Source organism: Heteronotia binoei, chromosome 6 (assembly GCF_032191835.1).
Source record: "Heteronotia binoei isolate CCM8104 ecotype False Entrance Well chromosome 6, APGP_CSIRO_Hbin_v1, whole genome shotgun sequence".
Classification (NCBI taxonomy): domain Eukaryota; kingdom Metazoa; phylum Chordata; class Lepidosauria; order Squamata; family Gekkonidae; genus Heteronotia; species Heteronotia binoei.
The window spans coordinates 42982945-43002641 of record NC_083228.1 but is presented as its reverse complement, the minus strand read 5'-3'; the positions used below and the strand labels follow the sequence as shown (position 1 = coordinate 43002641).

Here is a 19697-nt window from a genome sequence, read left to right as displayed (position 1 = left end):
CCATCTTGCTCCTTATTAAACTGCTTCCTTGTTTCTCATAAAGTTGCAACTCTTACATTTGGTTCTTGCTTCTCTCTCTTGCTTCTTGTCAGCAATGTAGCTAGAAACCATAACCTTCTCTCTCTATGCTTGCCACATCTACTGCTACAGCATAAGACCTCCTGCTGCAAGATGCTGACTCCCAACACCACTCAGGAGACTGGTGGGAGTAAAGATAACTTTTTTTAAAAAATCACAATTGCAATGACAACAGGATATCATATACAGGTTGAACCTCGAAATGACATCATGCTACTCTAAGATTCAGCAGAAATTATGGTAAAACAACAGAGTTTCCACTGAATCCTAGAGTAGTGTGCATCATGTCGGCATTCAGCACAGAAATGACATCATTATACCACCACAGTGGCACACTCCTATGTCACTGCCTACCAACATCCTAATGGCTGCTAGCCATCAACCATTTGTTGGCATCCAAAATTTAGTAATGTGACTTCCCAAGGGGGGTGGGGAAGGTTCTTATGTTCTCTGCAACTGTGAAACACCTTCGGCACATTTTAATGAACAAAGAAAAACGTCAACTTTGCCAACAGACTGTATACACTACATTAAAATAAACAGAAACCTGAGAGGACTGCCTGTTGAGTTGCACTGCTGCACAGCCCCCATATAAGGAAAAATCTGGCCAATCAGTAAACAAAAATAATACATATACAAATTACCCATATTTGAAAAATGGAGGATTCCATATTAGCAACTCCGTTCCCTCCCCAAAATCATTTTCCTGTAAGATGGAATGATAAGGCAGATGTGTGAAATAAAAAGAAAAATACATCCATTTTTAATCCACCAACAGATTTGCTGAAGGCCAAATTACATGAGATGCACACTTCCCCATTATTCCCCTCCCCCAAAAATTACACATTGGGAGGGGGGATCTAATTGGATAAAGATGAAGCATCTTCTCTCCCTATTAGTCTTCACCATCTAGCAGAACTATATATTTTGATCTTGAGCCTCCTTCTGTGCTTTACTATAATCAATACAACGCAATAATCATCGTGTACTTTAGAGGGCACTAAAGTTCTTTGTTTAGATAGAAATTCTACAAGAATAATTTCCAATTTTTGTAATAGTGAACTTTCAATACAAAGATTCATAATGAACTATAATTATAAATAGCATGAAGAATTCTTGCATTGAAACAGTGAAATCCAAAGCAGAGTGACTAAGGCCAACAGAGTCAACAGAATTAGAAGAGTATAGCTCTGTTTAGAATTACACTTCATCATTAAATTTGACGTTGCAAATCCTGCAGAATATTTCACACACTAAACAATATTCTAGAATGAGAAAGCTTATATACAGATATTTAGTGGGTAAAGAACAATGGGTTCATAGAATCATAGAGTTGGAAAGGACATCTAGGGTCATCTAGTCCAACCCCCTGCACAACGCAGGAAACTCACAAACACCTCCCCCTAAATTCACAGGATCTTCATTGCTGTCAGATGGCCATCTAGCCTCTGTTTAAAAACTTCCAAGGAAGGAGAGCCCACCACCTCCCAAGGAAGCCTGTTTCACTGAGGAATCGCTCTAACAGTCAACTTTCTAAAGTTGAGCCGGAACCTCTTTTGATTTAATTTCAACCCATTGGTTCTGGTCCTACCTTCCGGGGCCATAGAAAATAATTCCACACCATCCTCTATATGACAGCCCTTCAAGTACATGAAGATGGTGATCATATCACCTCTCAGCTGCCTCTTCTCCAGGCTAAACATCCCCAGCTCCTTCAGTCTTTCCTCACAGAACTTGGTCTCCAGACCCCTCACCATCTTCGTCGCCCTCCTCTAGACCCGTTCTAGCTTGTCTATATCATTCTTAAAATGTGGTGCCCAAAACTGAACACAATACTCCAGATGAGGTCTTACCAGAGCAGAGTAAAGTGATACCACCACATCACGTGATCTGGACACTATACTTCTGTTGATACAGCCCAAAATTGCATTTGCCTTTTTAGCCACCGCATCACACTGTTGACTCATGTTCAGCGTAAGATCCACTAAGACCCCTAGATCCTTTTCGCACATCCTACTGCTAAGACAAGTCTCCCCCATCCTATAACCATGCATTGGATTTTTCTTACCTAAATGCAGAACTTTACATTTATCCCCGTTAAAATTCATTTTATTGGTTTTAGTCCAGTTTTCCAGCCTGTCAAGGTCAGCCGGTATCCTGTTTCTGTCGTCTTCTGTGTTTGCAACCCCTCCCAATTTAGTTTCATCTGCAAATTTAAGAAGCATTCCCTCTATTCCTTCATCCAAATCATTGATAAAGATGTTGAACAAAACAGGTCCCAGGACCGATCCTTGAGGCACTCCATTTGTTACTCCTCTCCAAGAAGATGAGGAACCATTCACAAGCACTCTTTGGGTGCAATCTGTCAACCAGTTACAGATCCACCTAATGGTAACAGGATCCAAACAACATTTTATCAACTTGTCAACAAGGATAGTATGTGGAACCTTATCAAAAGCCTTACTGAAATCAAGATAAACGATGTCTACAGCATTCCCCCGATGCAGCAAGATAGTCACTTTCTCAAAAAAAGAGATCAGGTTAGTCTGACATGACTTGTTCTTGACAAAACCATGCTGGCTCTTAGTAATCACATCCATTCTTTCTAAATGTTCCAAGACCGACTGTTTGGTTCTAAAACTTTTCCAGGTATAGATGTCAAGCTGACGGGTCAGTAGTTACCTGGATCCTCTTTTTTCCCCTTCTTGAAAATGGGGACAACATTCGCCCGCTTCCAATCTTCTGGCACCTATCCTGTTCTCCAAGAATTCTCAAAAACAATAGTCAGAGGCTCAGAAATTACATCCACAAGCTCTTTTAGAACCCTTGGATGCAATTCATCTGGCCCTGAGGACTTCGTTTCATTTAAAGAAACTAGGTGTTTACGTACTACCCCTACACTGATCCTAGTTGGAACTTCATACCCTCCTTATATGTTCTGTTTTTTCCATGTTGAGCACTGTTCCCTTCAGAAGAGAAGACTGAGGAAAAGTAGGAATTGAGCCATTCCATCCTCTCTTCATTACCTGTTATTTCACTTTTTTGCCCTCGCAATGGGCCTACTATGTCCTTGCTCTGAACATAAGAAAAGAACCCTTTTTTGTTGTTTTTAGCATCTTTGGCCAGCCTAAGCTCATACTGAGCTTTAGCTTTCCTAACTTTTTCTCTACAAGCACTGGTGATTTGTTTATATTCATCCTTGGTTATAAGGCCCTCCTTCCAATTCCTAAAGAAGTCTTTTTTATTTCTCAAGTCTTTAGAGAGCTGTTTATGGAGCCACTTCGGCTTCTTTAGGCTTTTTCCATTTTTTCTTCTCATAGTAATTGTCTGCGATTGCTCTTTCAGTATTTCGCTTTTAAGGAACTCCCACCCCTCCTGAACCCCCTTCCTTCTAAGTATTTCTGACCATGGGATTTTACCTAGCATAGTTCTAAGTTTATCAAAGTTTTCCTTTCTGAAGTCCAACCTATAAGTCAGATTACGTATAGCTTTTCCCTTTCCTAAGACTGTAAATTCCGAAATCACATGGTTACTACTGCCAAGGGTGCCCACTATCTCCACTTCTTCAACCAATTCTTCCTTGTTGGTGAGAATCAAATCCTAGATAGCAGATTTCCTTGTTTCCGTCTTCACTTTCTGGAAAAGGAAGTTGTCAGCAAGAGAAGTCAGGAATCTATTTGACTTTTCATTTTTAGCAGAGTTGGACTTCCAACAGATGTCTGGGTAATTGAAATCTCCCATGATCACTGTATCCCTTCTCTTGGAGAACTTTGCAATCTGCTGTAAAAGTATCTCATCCAAGTCCTCTGCCTGACTTGGTGGTCTATAGCAGACCCCCACAATAATATCACTGCTGTTTCTTACTCCTTTTATTTTTACCCATAGACGCTCAACTGAGCTGCCGTGCTCCGATTCACATATTTCCTCACAAGTATATACCTCCTTCATATATACTGCTAGAGCCACAGGCCAAGAGCCCTTCGGCTTGTGCCAAAGGCTCGTGCCTCTGGCAAGGATGAGCCTTGCAAATTAAAGGCTCAAGCCCCCACCCACCTCTGACTCAACAGCCAGAGCAACAGCAGAGGGTGGGGCCAGCAATTACCCCCAGCCAAACAAGCTTTCCTCACTCAGCAAGAGCTACACAAAAGACACACAAAAGCAATCAGAAACCCCTCTCCAGCAGGCACCAAGCACACACACAGTTATCTCCCACAGCAACCCTAGGCAATGCTCCCTAGCAGTTTTAGAAAAGCAAATCAAGTCTCACTCACCATACCAGCAGCTCTGTTCTAGATCCAAGCACCTTCTCCTACTGCAGCTGAGACACTTCTGCCTCTGGCAAGGATGAGCCTTGCAAATTAAAGGCTCAAGCCCCCACCCACCTCTGACTCAACAGCCAGAGCAACCGCAGAGGGTGGGGCCAGCAATTACCTCCAGCCAAACAAGCTCTCCTCACTCAGCAACAGCTACACAAAAGATACACAAAAGCAACCAGAAACCCCTCTCCAGCAGGCACCAAGCACACATACAGTTACCTCCCACAGCAACCCTAGGTAATGCTCCCCAGCAGTTTTAGAAAAGCAAATCAAGTCTCTCTCATCTTACCAGCAGCTCTGTTCTAGATCCAAGCACCTTCTTCTACTGCAGCTGAGACACTTCAAAACAAAATAAATTTAGCCAACTACAATTCAATAGCAAATACTACAGGGACTGAAAAGAAAAAGAATGGTTGTCCGTTATTGGTGTGTGTATATTTGCATGTGTATGTGTATGTTTGTTTGTATATGTACATCTGCATATATGTGTTGCATGTGCAAATTCTCCCTCCTATGTTTAGCTGCTGTCAAGAAGAACTAGGTTCTCTTAACAGCAGCTTCCAACCTAGGTCAAGAACCACAGGATCTAGTCACCTTAGTTAATTAATGTCAGTGCCTGCATCTCGCTCAATTGCAGTGAAAATGGAATTGTGGGGGCAAAGAATTTGCTCTCTGGAAGGGCCGCATAACCCTTCTGGTTAATCTTGATCTCTTTATTTTGGTTAAAAGATGATTTGTTAAATCTGGGCCAGCAGATGTTTAATTATGCCTGATTTTTAAAAAATAGTATTTACAAGTTAGCCGTCTACTTACATTCCTTGTTTATTAACTTCTGTGTTGTACAGTGATTCATCACCTAATTCCAAAATCTTCTGAGAACATGTCATCACTAATTCATGGTCATGGACAGTGAGTGCAAAATGTGCAAGTCTGGTCAGCGTCTGAAGTTCCACAAGGGGATCTGGCCAATTGCATTCTAAAGTCATTTTGAACAACTGCAAAAGATAACAGGATAAGACTCTTTACCCGGATCCATATTAACATCAAGCACATACAGTCTTATACAGATGAAGGAATAAGATAAGGTGGACTGTTGTAAAGATCTAAGGAAAAACTAACCTCTCTCTATATCTTTGCTATTTCATCTGAAATTCTAAATGCATCGTACCTTCTCTGTGCCTAGTTTTGAGACCCCATAAAGTCTCAAGAGGGCTCAGAATGTGGACAAGATGAGATATAGCGGAATACAAGAAGGAAATGTGGGGTAGAAAAAGCTGTTTTGCAAGACGTCAGATTTTTAAAATTCCTTTCCAAGGTTCTTTTGGTCACCCAGCAAAAAGAGTGAGAGTTACCATGGATAAAGGACTACAAACACATGTAGCAGGGCCCTGAACAAAACCAGTGGGAGTCTTGGAGCAGCCGCCACAGTTGACCACCCCCACTTCCTCGAATGGAATCATGAGGGGTGGGATGAGCCTCTTCAGACTCAGCATGAGAGATCTAGCCAGTCCAGGGGTGGCTGGCCAGTCAGGTAAAGTAGCAGCCGCCATCTCCTGACCAGTGTGATCCAGAGTGACCTGGCCCTGAGGCAGAGTGGGTTTGCCCTGTTAGAAAGCTTGCTTTGCAAGCTTAATGCAACCCGTGCTTTATGATGCATGTAATGGTGCAGATAAGCTTAAGTGTAAATATAGTCTCAGTGTAACCCATAACTTGTTTAGTATTTCATTCAAGGGCAGGGCCGGCCCTAGACTTTCTGGCACCTTAGGCAAGGCTAACTTCTGGCACTCCCTCTTTCACTGATAAGGTCACCAAGTCACATGGGAGGGATGTCCAATTTGGTGCCCCCAGAAGGCCGGCATCCTAGGCAATCACCTAGTTTGCCTAGTGGCAGGGCCGGCCTTTTGAGGAGTGGCTGGACAAACAAAGATAGGATAGGCATTTTACTGTGCAACTCTACCGAAGTGCCTCTAATATTTTCAGTGTTGCAATTAGGGATATGTGCTCAGATATATCCAGTCCAAAAATATACCCCAAAAGCACATCATAGGTATTTTTCAGATGCATTCCAGATCTGGATACACATTAGAGAATCCCAGTAAATATTGGTACCTTAATCTTGAATATTCCTGGAAATAGACTCGATGTGGATTTTTTGTTTTTGTTTGCTGCTTTTTTGCAAGTTTTTCAGGCAACAGGAGGAAGGGGAGGTAGACAGCTCTCAAAGGCAAATGGAATCTCAGGGGAGCTTGCCAGGTTACTTCTGCTGGGATTCTCTTGTTTAATATTGGTTCTGTTGGGCTTGTACTTCTTTTAAAAGTAGCTTAGGTAAGTGAAGCAAGTTCTCTTGTTTTCCTGTGATTTGAATTCAACTGCTTCTCCACCTGAAATTGCCACTTTGCCCTGGGTTCTCTTTTGCTTTTGTGGTTTGACACTGATTCTATTGGGCTGAACTCCCTTCCCTTGGTTCAGTTTGTTTGTCTTGGATTCTCTGGTTTGACATTAGAGGTTTTATGGTTGCCAACTGATCTGTGGACCTGCTGGGATTCTCTGGTTTGATGTTGGCTCTCAGGCTTGTTTGTTCTGTTTCCATCAGGAAGCATTTTGCCAGTGATTGCTTATTTTCCCCCATAAGAAACAATAGAGCATGGCTGGGGGCACCTTGTTTAGGAAGTCCAATTCACTTTAAACTTGAAGATTCTTTAGTGGCCAGGCGGCATCAGCTGCAGTACAATTTTGGTGTCATTTGGTCAAAAAAACTGCTTCTCCAGCCTCTCAGAAATATTTCCCATAGAGAATAATGGACCCAAATAATTTTGGAATCATGAAAAACTTGAATCCAAATACTGAACCAATATTGGAGACCTGAGTAATATTGATAATTATGCCCTCTGAAATCTGTATTTGGAAAATATCATTTTTTGGTGCACATAACTGCAATTCTGTGGGTTCTATTCTATTCTATTAGACTCCCCCTCACCTGCTTCTTTTCAGTGCTCACCTTATGGGAGGAAAGGTAGGAGCATTAATAGCAGGATCCCATATAATTTATATAGCCTTCTCATCAATCTTCTTTTAAAAGTAGCTTAGGTAAGTGAAGCAAGTTCTCTTGTTTTCCTGTGATTTGAATTCAACTGCTTCTCCACCTGAAATTGCTCCTCTGCTTTTGCTTTATGAGTGCTTGGCAGTGACGTGCCTGAAGACATAAGGCTGCTGCTACTGCATGCAGATCCATCAACAGCTATTGCAAGACATGGCCAGCATGTTTTTAAATTCTACTGAAGTCATCTACTGGCACTACCAGGTTGTTAAATACTTGATTCTTCCTGACATGGCAAATATGTACGGTATAAATGCAAGACAAGAACTCTGATATTCCCTTGAGACACAACATGAAAGGCTCTAAAAAGGAGTTGTTTGAATGTCAGCAAGAGAAGATAAGATGAAATTTATAGATAAATCACCCAAGTGCTTTCTGTTGTTAAGTACTATCTTCAGGGGTTCCAGATTCAGATCAGGGCTGTGGTAAGGGGGCACCATTTTCTCAGACTCAAATGTTCCCTGTAGCTATAATGCAGGAGATGGACTGTCTTTATGTTTCTCTCAGAGGAGTAAATATGGATAGGTAGCATTTGAGATAAGTAAAATAGTTTTGGGGGGCAGATTAGACTTAACTTCCACTTTGTCACAGTACTGGCAATTTACCAAATCCTTAATATAAATAAAGAGGTGCATTAGTCATGTATGAATCATAGAATGTTCAAGAAGTAAACCTATATGCCTTTAATTCATAACTTCATCAATGAAAACTTGCCCTCATTGATTAAAATTGGGCCCCACTGATCAATATAATAATTAATAATAATAATAATAATAATAACATTTTATTTATATCCTGCCCTCCCCACCTAGGCAGGCTCAGGGCGGCTAACAACATTTCATAAACATACATATAATGAATATAAAACTTTAAAATTAACATTATTTAAAAACCAGTCAATATAATTAAAATTTATAACTTAATCTGACAGTGACGATGGCATTTTCGACGCTAGTTTCTGTCAGTTTACATAATTTACATAATGACACAGGTCCTTAGACAGGACCGTATTGGCGAATCCTTTGTTAACAACCGTATTCAGCAGTTCGTATATGCTAGCTTGAAGAGGGTGGTCTTGCAGGCCCTGCGGAACTGATCAAGGTTGACATTTATTTGATTAATAGCCACCCTGAGCCCGCTTTGGTGGGGTAGGGCGGGATATAAATCGAATGAAATAAAATAAAATAAAAAATAATATTTTGCACACATATATGGGTGAAGCCATATTTAGTATTACTGCTGCTGCTCTTGGAAAATATGGCAATATTTTCATAATTATTTTCAAATCAGACCAATGCTATGTCTGTTTTCTTTTGATAATAATTTTAAATTAAATTTAATGACATTACTTGATTAATCAGCTAATCAGCAGTTGAAGAATCAGCTAAAAAAATCTTTAAACAGTTGGCAGCCCTGTTAGTAAATTGGACAAGAAAGTGAACTATCTATATAAACCTGTTTTGAATGGCAGATTCTATTAACAGATTTAATGTATGAATACATTTAAATATATATATATGTATATCTACCTGAGGCAAATTGGGAAGTGTAAACTCCATGAGACCCAAACCACTGCATGAGTACATTTCCAGACCAATAAAAACTTTTGTCATGGAACTTGTCCCTTCATCATTAGTCTGAATGGGAAGAAATATTAAAATTCATGAACTCTTTTTGCATATAATCAACAAAGCAGATTTACAGCTGAAGACAAAGGGCACAGGATGGTGGAGCTTTGCTTAGAAATGGCTTGAAGTGTAAACTGAATGAAGACATATTCAATACACAATTTTAGAATCTACTCTAATTTGGATTAATTATTTGCAGTGCACATTTAAACATCATGAGTTCCAATCAATGGGATAAATACCAATAAGAATTAATTTTGTACCTAGCACCAAATTATAATTATAATAAGTAAATATTCAACTTATTGAACATTCATCTGTGTCCTAATTTGTATAATGTGCTTACGCCATCCACACTGTTTTATCTAATTATTTTTATTGTTTAATTGTTCTACTGTTGGATTTTAATAATTTTACTATGCTGTAATCCGCCCAGAGCCTGCTATGAGAAAGGGTGGACTATAAATTCTCAAATAAAATAAAATAAAAAAATAAAACTGCACGCCAATCAAATATTGTTTTTTCTTTTAAAAAAACACAACAGCCAATTTAGAGTGGTGTAGGATGGCGCAGTGGTAAAGCTGCAGTACTACAGTGCTAAGCTCTGCTCACGACCTGAGTTCGATTCCGGCGGAAGCTGGATTCAGGTAGCCAGCTCGAGGTTGACTCAGTCTTTCATCCTTCCGAGGTCAGTAAAATGAGTACCCAGCTTGCTGGGGGGAAAGTGTAGATGAATGGGGAAGGCAATGGCAAACCACCACATAAAAACGCCGTGAAAATGTTGTGAAAGCAACGTCACCCCAGAGTTGGAAACGAATGGTGCTTGCACATGGGACTACCTTTACCTTTACTAGGATGCCTAATAGTTCTACATAAAGTTTCAAATTACTGGGCTGATTCCAGTCCATCACCTCTTTGCTGTGTATATAGCAACTTTGCAAACCATTCACTTTAAATTAAATTCAGCAGCTAGATACAGAAAAACCAAGTTGCAATTCACTAGTTGCAGTAAAAATCGTCCTGAAGTGTGCAGAACATTCTGAAATAAATTATGAGACTAATCAAGTTGAAAGTTTGTAAGAAAAAGCCCCCTACTTTTCATACACATGGACATCGTGATCACCAGTATGGTTGCCAGGGTGCCTGGAGTTTTGACTCGCACACATCTACTCTAAGAAGTGGACTTTGCCCACGGTTTCTAAAGCTTATGTGGATACTATAAGCCTCAGCTTTGCAGCAGCAGTCTACATCTCTGGATAGGTGTTAGCCAGAACTACAGACGAGCTTCCAGTTGCTCCTTGTGTGCCCAGTCTTGGGCGCTGCAGTGGAAGAAGCCATGCCACCATGAACTGTACAGGCAAACAGTTTCCAGCCTGTTTCCATGAACCAAAGGCTATCACCACCAGAATCCATATTGTTTTCCTGACTCCATATCCAACAGCTGCTTCAACTTCTGCATAAGGCAATTAAGCTTATCTTAGGCGTGGATCCTGCCAGACCGCCTAAGCCTTTGTCTAACGGAACTCAAGACAAAGACTGGTGCCAAGAAGAAGACTGAACAAGAGGAAGACCATCTTCAGCCAGAGCCAAGTTCCTTTGTGTAAACCGAGTGTTACCTTAGGTAGCAGTTTGGCCATCTATTGTCACCTTTTTAGATAAGTTTGGTAAACTCAAGCACATCTCCACCCAGTAATTTCCCCCATTCTTTCCCCCATTTTTGAGCCTCACCCCGGTCCATTGCAACCTGAAAGTCCAACCAGGTACCCCTGGACCAAGCTTGTTCATTGGTCAGTCATGGGCACCCAATTAGGTGCCACCAATTAACTTGCTATTGGCTACTGCATAAGTCCAGCCCTTATGGTCACTGCAGAGCCTCCCCTTTTCTGAGGTCATGTACCAGCTGACCACCTGTCATCCACCCCTGTGCCTCCCATCCCCTAAGGGCTCAAGGTAGTCTATATAACCTGTAACACAGCTCCCCACATGTGTGCATCTAGCAGTACCCTAGTTCCACTGTCTAGATCCACCCCCGATTCCTGATCAGTTTTGGGTCCATTTCCCCCATCCTCTATCGTCGCCATTGGAGCCTTCTTGAAGACTACGATCAGTAATTATCACCCTGTTTGTCTATCCATGTGTTGTCTCTATATCTCTCTCTATATTTCCTAGGATTGTATGAATGATTTTATGAGTACTTTATCTTGTATGCAAGCCTATATTTTTCTGGAATAAATTGTAATTGTTTTACTTAATTAGAGTCCCTAATATTTTTAAGCATTAATTTCTGGACGTGGAATCCTGTATACACAGGTAAAAGATCCTGATTAAGCCAGGTGCCCACCTGACAATTCCCCAACCTCGTTTTGAGGGCATTTTGGCTTACAAGTTATCACAGATATATATAATGCTAAATTATATCATTTTAATACATTTTTTCCTATATGTATGGTTTGCGAAATTCGTGTGCCTTGTAATTGATACACTAAAAGAGGGAGGAAATCACTACTTCTCCTAGGCCTTTTCTTCTGGTTGCTATCAGTAGAAGGATAAACCAAGGAGCATACAGGGGCCTGAATAACAGCCCACAGCTGAACCATCTAATGTGAATGCTAGGAGGACCTTGGTTTAAAGTAAAGTACCTACAGAGTCACAGCATACTTTGCTTGGGAGGAGCACTGAGGGTGTGAAGGAGAAATGGCAGATGATGGGAGGTTAAATTGGAGCTTTATGAAAAGCCACGCTGCACTGAGCACTATTTACTCAGGAGGCAAGACTGCAGTCTCCTTCTACAATGAAACTGGTATTTATAATGAAGAGTCTAATGGTGTTATTGTTCAGACAGATAGGTTCTCCTATACATTAGCCAGAAACAGAATTGATACCTCATCTTCTGCTCCATGCCGACTTCCAATCTGATGGTGAAGTAACTGTTTCACTTTCACCCAGGTAGCAATAACCTGTTGACGTGCAGCAATGGGCACCAGCTCATCATTTCCACTTGGCAAATTCATAGCAAATTCACACACCTAGAGAGGAATATTTTACAAATATTGAACTACTAACGGCAAATCAGAGTTGTTATTACACACTTACCTATTGTATATGGTACGCTTTTCCTAGAAATGCATGGAAGTGCTTATGATATTAATAAATTGTTCTCTGGCCTTTGGCTAGGCAACAATCATACAAATAAACAAATAGCTATAAACTGAACAAAACATTGCAGGGACAAATAAGGTAAAGGGTCTGCCTTTGATATCAAAACGATTTGTTATTAGAGAACAGTGGATTACATGCACCCTGAAGGAATTTTTTTTAAAACCGATGTTCTTCTCTGCCACTATAAATTTTGAAATGATAGCCAAGTGGAAGCCTATGGACAGTATCCTTAAATTGTTTCTTACAGCCTCTAAGATTCCTGGAGGACAGTTCATTGTTGTATTGGGCTCCCTAGCACTGTGCCATTCTCTGTAATTCCCACCACCTTTTGCTTATATGTGAGCCATATGTCAATACTGAAGATGCCATTCTACAGAGGGAACGGGCTCCTTCCATCAGCCTGCCTGGCCAACTGTCACTTCCTTTCTTGGACTACATTAGTGGATGATTACGCTGGAGAAGAATGAAGGACCTGGCACCTTCCTTTGGCCAGAATTTACCCATTTATATTTGTATTCTTAATTGCCTTGAGTTTTTCTTTGAATAAAAAGTATATCTGATAAATAGATGTATACACTGGGATTTCCCAACACAGGCAGCTTACAGTTGACCATCAAGCGGAGACCTGCAGACCTTTCTCCTCATCCATTGGGTCTTGACTGGCCATTGGGAGAGGAGCCCAGTATAGACTATAAGCCGACTGAAACAGAATGTCAGCTCACAAAGCAAGAAAAGGCGGGAAACCTACAGTCCACAGCTTTTTACTAGTTGACTATGCAAAGATGCTGCATCTGGCTAGCAGTGATAAGACTTTCCATTCAGTATGTCCACTACTTTACAAGGAGGCATCTTGTGTTACTTGTTCCTTTCCTACCTCTGCACTCTTGACATAGTTAAACATTTTATCTACTTCCCAGGAAGAGGTGCCAGGAAAAGCAGAAGGATCTCAAAAGGTCTCTTAGATACAGTTTATGGGATTCTGCTGCCCTTTCTCCTCGCATTCCTTTTTTAAAAAAAATCTTGTTCTCCTACTAAGCTCCTGAAGATGGACAAATTATTCTTTTTTAAAAGTTACATATTTATTTTCAATTTTCAGTTTATTAACAATGTCAGCAAAAAATGTAATTTTTATTTTCTCCCAAAACATATGCTGTTAGCTATTATTAGTCTGAAGAATCATTTTTTAACTGCATACTATAACTTTTAATGGGAGTCAAATCATACTGCCTTCAGTAAGCAGTCACCCCTGTTCTATACAATCCAATTCTTCGTTCAGAAGACCTGTATGATGGAAAAGATGTACCTCTAAGGCTGCTTTAAGGTCAGGGAAGCCCGATGAATCCACAGACAAAGATGACGTGGTAAATGATTTTTCATGTACTTTTGACAGTTTTTTACGTTTTGGAGGTCCTTCTTCCGTAACTTTGTTTTCATCGGTTTTGAAAACTGGTTTTGGAATCCAAGGAAGAATTAGGCCTCGAGCCAGAGCATTACATAAGGTCACTAATAGAGTTGTGTTCCTGAACAAAATATCCCCCAACAACGACAACAACAAAGACACAAAAGAAAGAATTCATATGAGTGTAATTACTGGTTACCTGCAACTACTGTTTTTCAGTATTTTAATGGTCACATTCAACTTCAAGTTGCTACTGCTTTTAATGTTTTCAAATGGAGACTTACATTTCCCCCTTTCTTTAACCTAGATGACTAAGATACATACAATTGGACACTGACTCCACCCAGCATCACCTAAGCAGACCAGAGCCCTTGACATCACACCCTCCAATATCTTTTGCTTCTCTGTCCTTTTTGTTTTTGAACATTCAGCCTGATGGCAAATTCTGGAGAACTCAAAAACTTTGCATGGTATCTTGCGGCATCCAACTTAGTTCTAGTAATGAGCATTTGATGGCTTTTCTTTCAGGATTTTTCTTGGGACCAACACAGAAAATGAATTTTCTGTTATATTAACAGTTAAACAACGTGTTAAATATGAAAGACAGACAAAACGTAGAAGGCAGTTTAATCCTAAACAGATGAACTTAGAATCCTTATCCAATGGGGCTTATCCTCAGGAAAGCATTCTTATGATTGCAGTGATAGTCATTTAAATTTTACATATGATTAGAATAAAGTTCAGTGTTAAGCTTGTTTTTCAGCAAGGTATTTACATAAATTATTAAGGTAACAAATGAAAAGAATGTGAATATGCTAAGTAGATAATATTTAAATATGAATTCTATCTTGTCTTTGAAAGAAGCAGTTTAGTGACCAAGCTGAAATAAGCCTCATGCATCCCAAGTCTCTTTATTAAAAGAATTAAAACTGACCTTGATGACTTCTTCTCATTTTATGTGAAACCTGAACAGACTGACTTACCTAACAATTGTGTACTCTACAGTTCATGTCTTAAGCAGGGTAAGGCCCCCATGACTTCAAGTCCAACTGCTTAGGATCATTCTTTCTCACCCTATCTCATGACCTTTCAAAAAATGGGAGGATATAACATTAGCACAGTCCTAGCCAGCCAGCTTGTGACATGGTTATCCTCCACACATAGTAAAAATAGGAAAGGAGATAACCCTATCCCTTGTGGGGGATGTACATTGTAATCCTAGTAAGTGGAAGTATACTGAATCCTAAGAAAATGAGGTCTGGCTTAGCAGCCCCTGATAACTACCTGTGGGGTATGTTGAATAACTTTTGCAACCCGCACCATGGAGGCGCCAATTGTGTATATGTAGATAAGATCTATTCATGTGGCTGCAACAATTTCTGTTACGACTTGAAATTGGAAAATGGCTGCAATGGGCTCACAAACAGGGATGGGCATGAACCATATTTTTGAAGTTCAGTTCATGGTTCTGTAGCTCTCCCGCTACAGAACCACAACTGAACCACAAAACAAAGCAGGAGGTTGGTTCATGAACTGGCCCAGTTTGTATTGGTTCATGAGCCATTTAAAGTTTAAACCCCTGCTTTCTGCTCCCCGCTGCTTTACACAGGGAACAACTGAGTGGCAGGAAGCCATTTAAACCCCTGCTTTCTGCTCCTTATTTTTCACAGGGAGCAGAAAGCAATGGTCTAATGGCTCCCAGTCATTTAAACCGAACAGCTGAGTTTTTTCTGAAGAGCAGAAAGCAGGGGTTTAAACCCTTGCCTTTTGCTCTTCACAAACTATCATGAACCACATCATAATCTGTGAAAGTTCACAGCGGTTCTTCAGTTTGCAAACATTGCTTTGCAAAACAATGAACCAGCCAAAATTCATGGCAAACTTTAGTTCATCAGCCAGTTTGTGCCCTTCCCTGCTCACAAACTGTGATGGTTGTCTGTATAAATCCTCTCTGGAAACTCTTAATACAGCCAGAATTTCCAAGTGATCCCTGCTGGATTTTGATCCCAGAGGCATGTTCTGGCCAGGACAGCTTTCAAAAATTTCAAATAACCCTTTTCTACAAAGAGTTCTACAACGACTTGATGGTGGACCCAAAATTGAAAACTGGAAATGTGGAATTTATGCCAAACGAAATGCAAAAATGTTAATTAATGGAATATTAACAGATGGATTTCAAATTGAAAAGGGAACAAGACAAGGTTGTCTGTTATCACCATTATTACTTATCTTTGCAATGGAAATCTTGGCAGGTAAAATAAGATCTCCAAATTGAAAGATTGAAAGTAGATGGAAAGGAATTTAAATTGAAATGTTATGCTGATGATGCTGTTATGACAATTTCTAATCCACACATGACACTTCGACATGTTATAGAACAAATAATAGAATTTGGCTTCTTCTCTGGATTTAAAATAAACAGGAAAAAAATAAAAAAAATCATTTCTAAATTTTTAATAAAGCAACAAGAAGAAAATACTAAGGAAATTACAAGATGTGATTTAACTACAAATCCAGTTAAATATTTTGGTATAAATATAACTTGACAGAGTGAAACATTATTCATAGATAATTATGACATGGTCTGAAAAAAGAATACAAAAAGATTTGGAAATATGGTCAAAATTAAAATGATCTTGGTTGGGAAGAATTCCTGCAACTAAAATAAATGTACTACCAAAAATAAACTTCCTATTCCAAATGATACCAATCAATACACAGGAGAAATTTTTGAAAGTCTGGCAAAAACAAACAAATAATTCATATGGAAAGGTAAGAAACCAAGAATCAAATTGAAAGTGTTGCAAGATGAAAAAAAAAAAGAGAGGAGGCTTAGTAGTACCCAGCTATACCATCAAGCAGTGTGCCTGGTCTGTGTGCAGACTGGATTATAAATCAAATGATAGACTCATAAAACTAGAAAGTGCAGATGAGACAGAAGAGCTGCACACTCTTCTTTGGGTAAAGAAAATGACACGAATCCAAAAGACATCTCATGCTATTAGAGACAGCTTACTTAAAGTCTGGGATTTTCTGAAAATAAGAATTAGTCCACTGACTTCACTAATTATGTCACTGATAGATGTATTCTATGATAAATATGAGAGAAAAAATAATGATTTTATACCTATCAATACATACTGAATCCACACAAGGAGAGATTAAAACATGGTAAACAGTAAAAGAAGAAGGAAAAAAATACAATGGCTGGTACATCTTCAACTAACTTCAAGACTGAAAAAAGCTGTTCATGCTTATAAAGGACAGATAAGAGATTTAATTGATTTCGAGAAAATGAAAGAATCATCTACTACAGTGAATTTACAAACTTTTACTTAAATATGATACTGAAACTGAACAAGTCAAAACGTGTATGCTGAAAAGGACTCAAAATCTTGGGTGAGAAATAACATTTCAACATAAGAACATAAGAGAAGCCATGTTGGATCAGGCCAATGGCCCATCCAGTCCAACATTCTGCGTTATACAGTGGCCAAAAAATCCAAGTGCCATCAAGAGGTCCACCAATGGGGCTAGAAGCCCTTCCACTGTGCCCCCCCCCAAAGCACAAGAATATAGAGCATCACTGCCCCAGACACTGATGGACCATGAACAATGGGAAAACCTATGGATGAGAGCTGTAAAATTTACTGTGAGTCAAATACTGAGAAAAAATAAGATGTTATTTCAACGGCATATAACTCCTAAATATACTAAAAATATGAACAAGGACTATATTGGGTGTTGCTGGAAGTGTAAAGAGGCAGAAGGCATTTTTTAACCATATGCGGTAGACTTACAAAAAGGCAAGAAAATTTTGGAAAGATATATATCCATAGATTCAGAAAGTTTTAAAAATTAATTTTGAAATGAAACCAGAGACTATGCTACTGGGAATTTTACCAGATAAAACTGAAAGAATACTTCATGAATTGTTCAGATACATACTGAGAGCTGCCAGAATAATATGGGCAACCAAATGGAAAGTTGAGGAGTGTCCAAACAATGAAAACTGAAAAGATAAAATGGCAGAATATGCCATTATGGCCAAACTAACCAACTACATAAATAGAAGACTGGTCAAATAATCTGAAAAAAAAATGGGGAAATTATCACGCTTACTGTAAGGACAAAAGTGAATGATTTGTATTAGCTACTGAAATGCTTTCTATTATTTCAAATTATTAGTATAAAATTAGCACAAGCATTAATATAGCTGTATTAATATAATTTAGGCTTACAGATAATATTACATGGCATAAATTTAGATATTTTCTGAAACAATTTTATACTTTATGAAATAATAATGCATAAGATTGCAAAAAGTTATTGATGTACATATGAACCTACTTTATCGTAATCTTTTTACATTGTTAGACATGCTTTTAAAATATGTTTAGATTTAAATTTGACTATGATAATTGTGATAGTACTAAGATGTGTTAGTATATAAAGATTTCACTTTAACCAAAGAAACCTGTTGCTGCAAGAAATAATGAATGTTAACAATAGTAATAGTAACAATGATAATAAATGTTAGGTTTTAGTAACAAGCATAATATGTAGAAATTACTGTATATTAGGTATTTTAAATTTCTATACTTATTCTGTCCTTATGATGAGCAACTAATTCCACATCTTAATTTATAATAATAAAAAAAATCAGGAAAAAATTTCAAATTACCAATTCAATCAATCAACATTTCAAAAAGAAAATGAAATATGATCACAAATCAGTTAATCTTTCATAATCGCTTATATGGTGGTGAAATATACAGTTGATTTTTATTACTAAACATCAATAGTGAATGATATGCATGATATTAATTTGCACCCAACAAGATCTGACTAAAGCCTGAAACATTCTGTACCTAACAAATGGTGGATCCATAATATAATTTCTTTATCAAATACAACAGAATTTCATGACTAGCTAGCCTACTGTCATTTATAAAAGCTTTGCTTAGTCTTTTTTGAAGCTTATCAGATGTGGATAGATTAAAAGTAAACAGAAGCAGAGAGAAGGTTTATTCTGTCAGCTGAAACACACTCCTAATTAAGACAATAAAATGCTTACAAAGTCCTTTAGTGATACTGAGGAAAAGGACAATAAAAATGGCAGCACTATCAAAAGAACTTAAATTGGCATTTTCTCTTTCAAAAAAAGAAAAATAAGGAAGTACCCATCCAAACCCTTTCAGAACTTACCCACAGTGCCCAGTATTCTTAATTGTGCTAAAAAGAATCTGCAGGGAGTCCACAATTTCTCTTTGTCTTCTTGAAGCAATCAAATGCTCATTGTGATTTAAAACATATACCACAGCATTGTGAACAATCCATGCTTCATTTAATTCTTCTCCAATTTTGGCAGCCCGCAGAAAGTTTTCCATAGTATATTGAGACAAACCATTGATCCAAGTGCTAAGAAATTAACAAGAAATTTGAAATTATCAAGCGGGGGGAGGGACATCCTAAAATATATGTACTAAAAGGTTTGCCTGTTAAGAAGCATCATATGGGTTTCTGAAAGACTATCATTTTCAAACATTCCTCCATAGTCTAATCCTTAGGCCCTTATCTTCGCTTTGCTGTCATTCAAAGTTCAGACCTTTATTGGCATAAGAGCAATAATGATTCACAATCAAAAGTAGGTACAAAGGCCTGAAATATAGTAAGAACAATACATAAACAATCAATTAAAATAGCAGCCAATAATACTACTCAAGAGTAGACACCCAGCAATTAAAATACTGTAGTATGCCTTGATTTAATTAGAAGATGTTAATCCCCATATTACTACATGTGTTGTGAACTTCTTAAAAGAAGCCTATAAAATTAAATCTAGGCATACTACTGTATTTTAATTGCTGGGTGTCTACTCTTGAATATCCTACCGAGTTCGGTACAAGGTGCGGGTTATTACCTTTAAAGCCCTATATGGTCTAGGACCTGCCTACCTAAGGGACCGTCTCTCCCCGCATGTTCCCCAGAGAGCACTGCGATCGGGATCTCAAAATCTT

At 38.8% G+C, this 19697-nt stretch overlaps 1 protein-coding gene across 1 annotated transcript in view; it reads right to left on the bottom strand.

Moving 5' to 3' along the window:
• CFAP46 (cilia and flagella associated protein 46) overlaps window positions 1-19697 on the bottom strand; it is a 155736-nt gene that overhangs the window by 79360 nt on the left and 56679 nt on the right. The window contains exons 18-22 of the mRNA XM_060241376.1: window positions 18886-19098; window positions 13582-13798; window positions 12002-12145; window positions 9021-9128; window positions 5208-5389 (exon numbers count right to left, since the gene is read on the bottom strand). Of these exons, the coding sequence (XP_060097359.1) occupies window positions 5208-5389; window positions 9021-9128; window positions 12002-12145; window positions 13582-13798; window positions 18886-19098 (864 nt within the window). The remainder of the gene's footprint in view (window positions 1-5207; window positions 5390-9020; window positions 9129-12001; window positions 12146-13581; window positions 13799-18885; window positions 19099-19697) is intronic.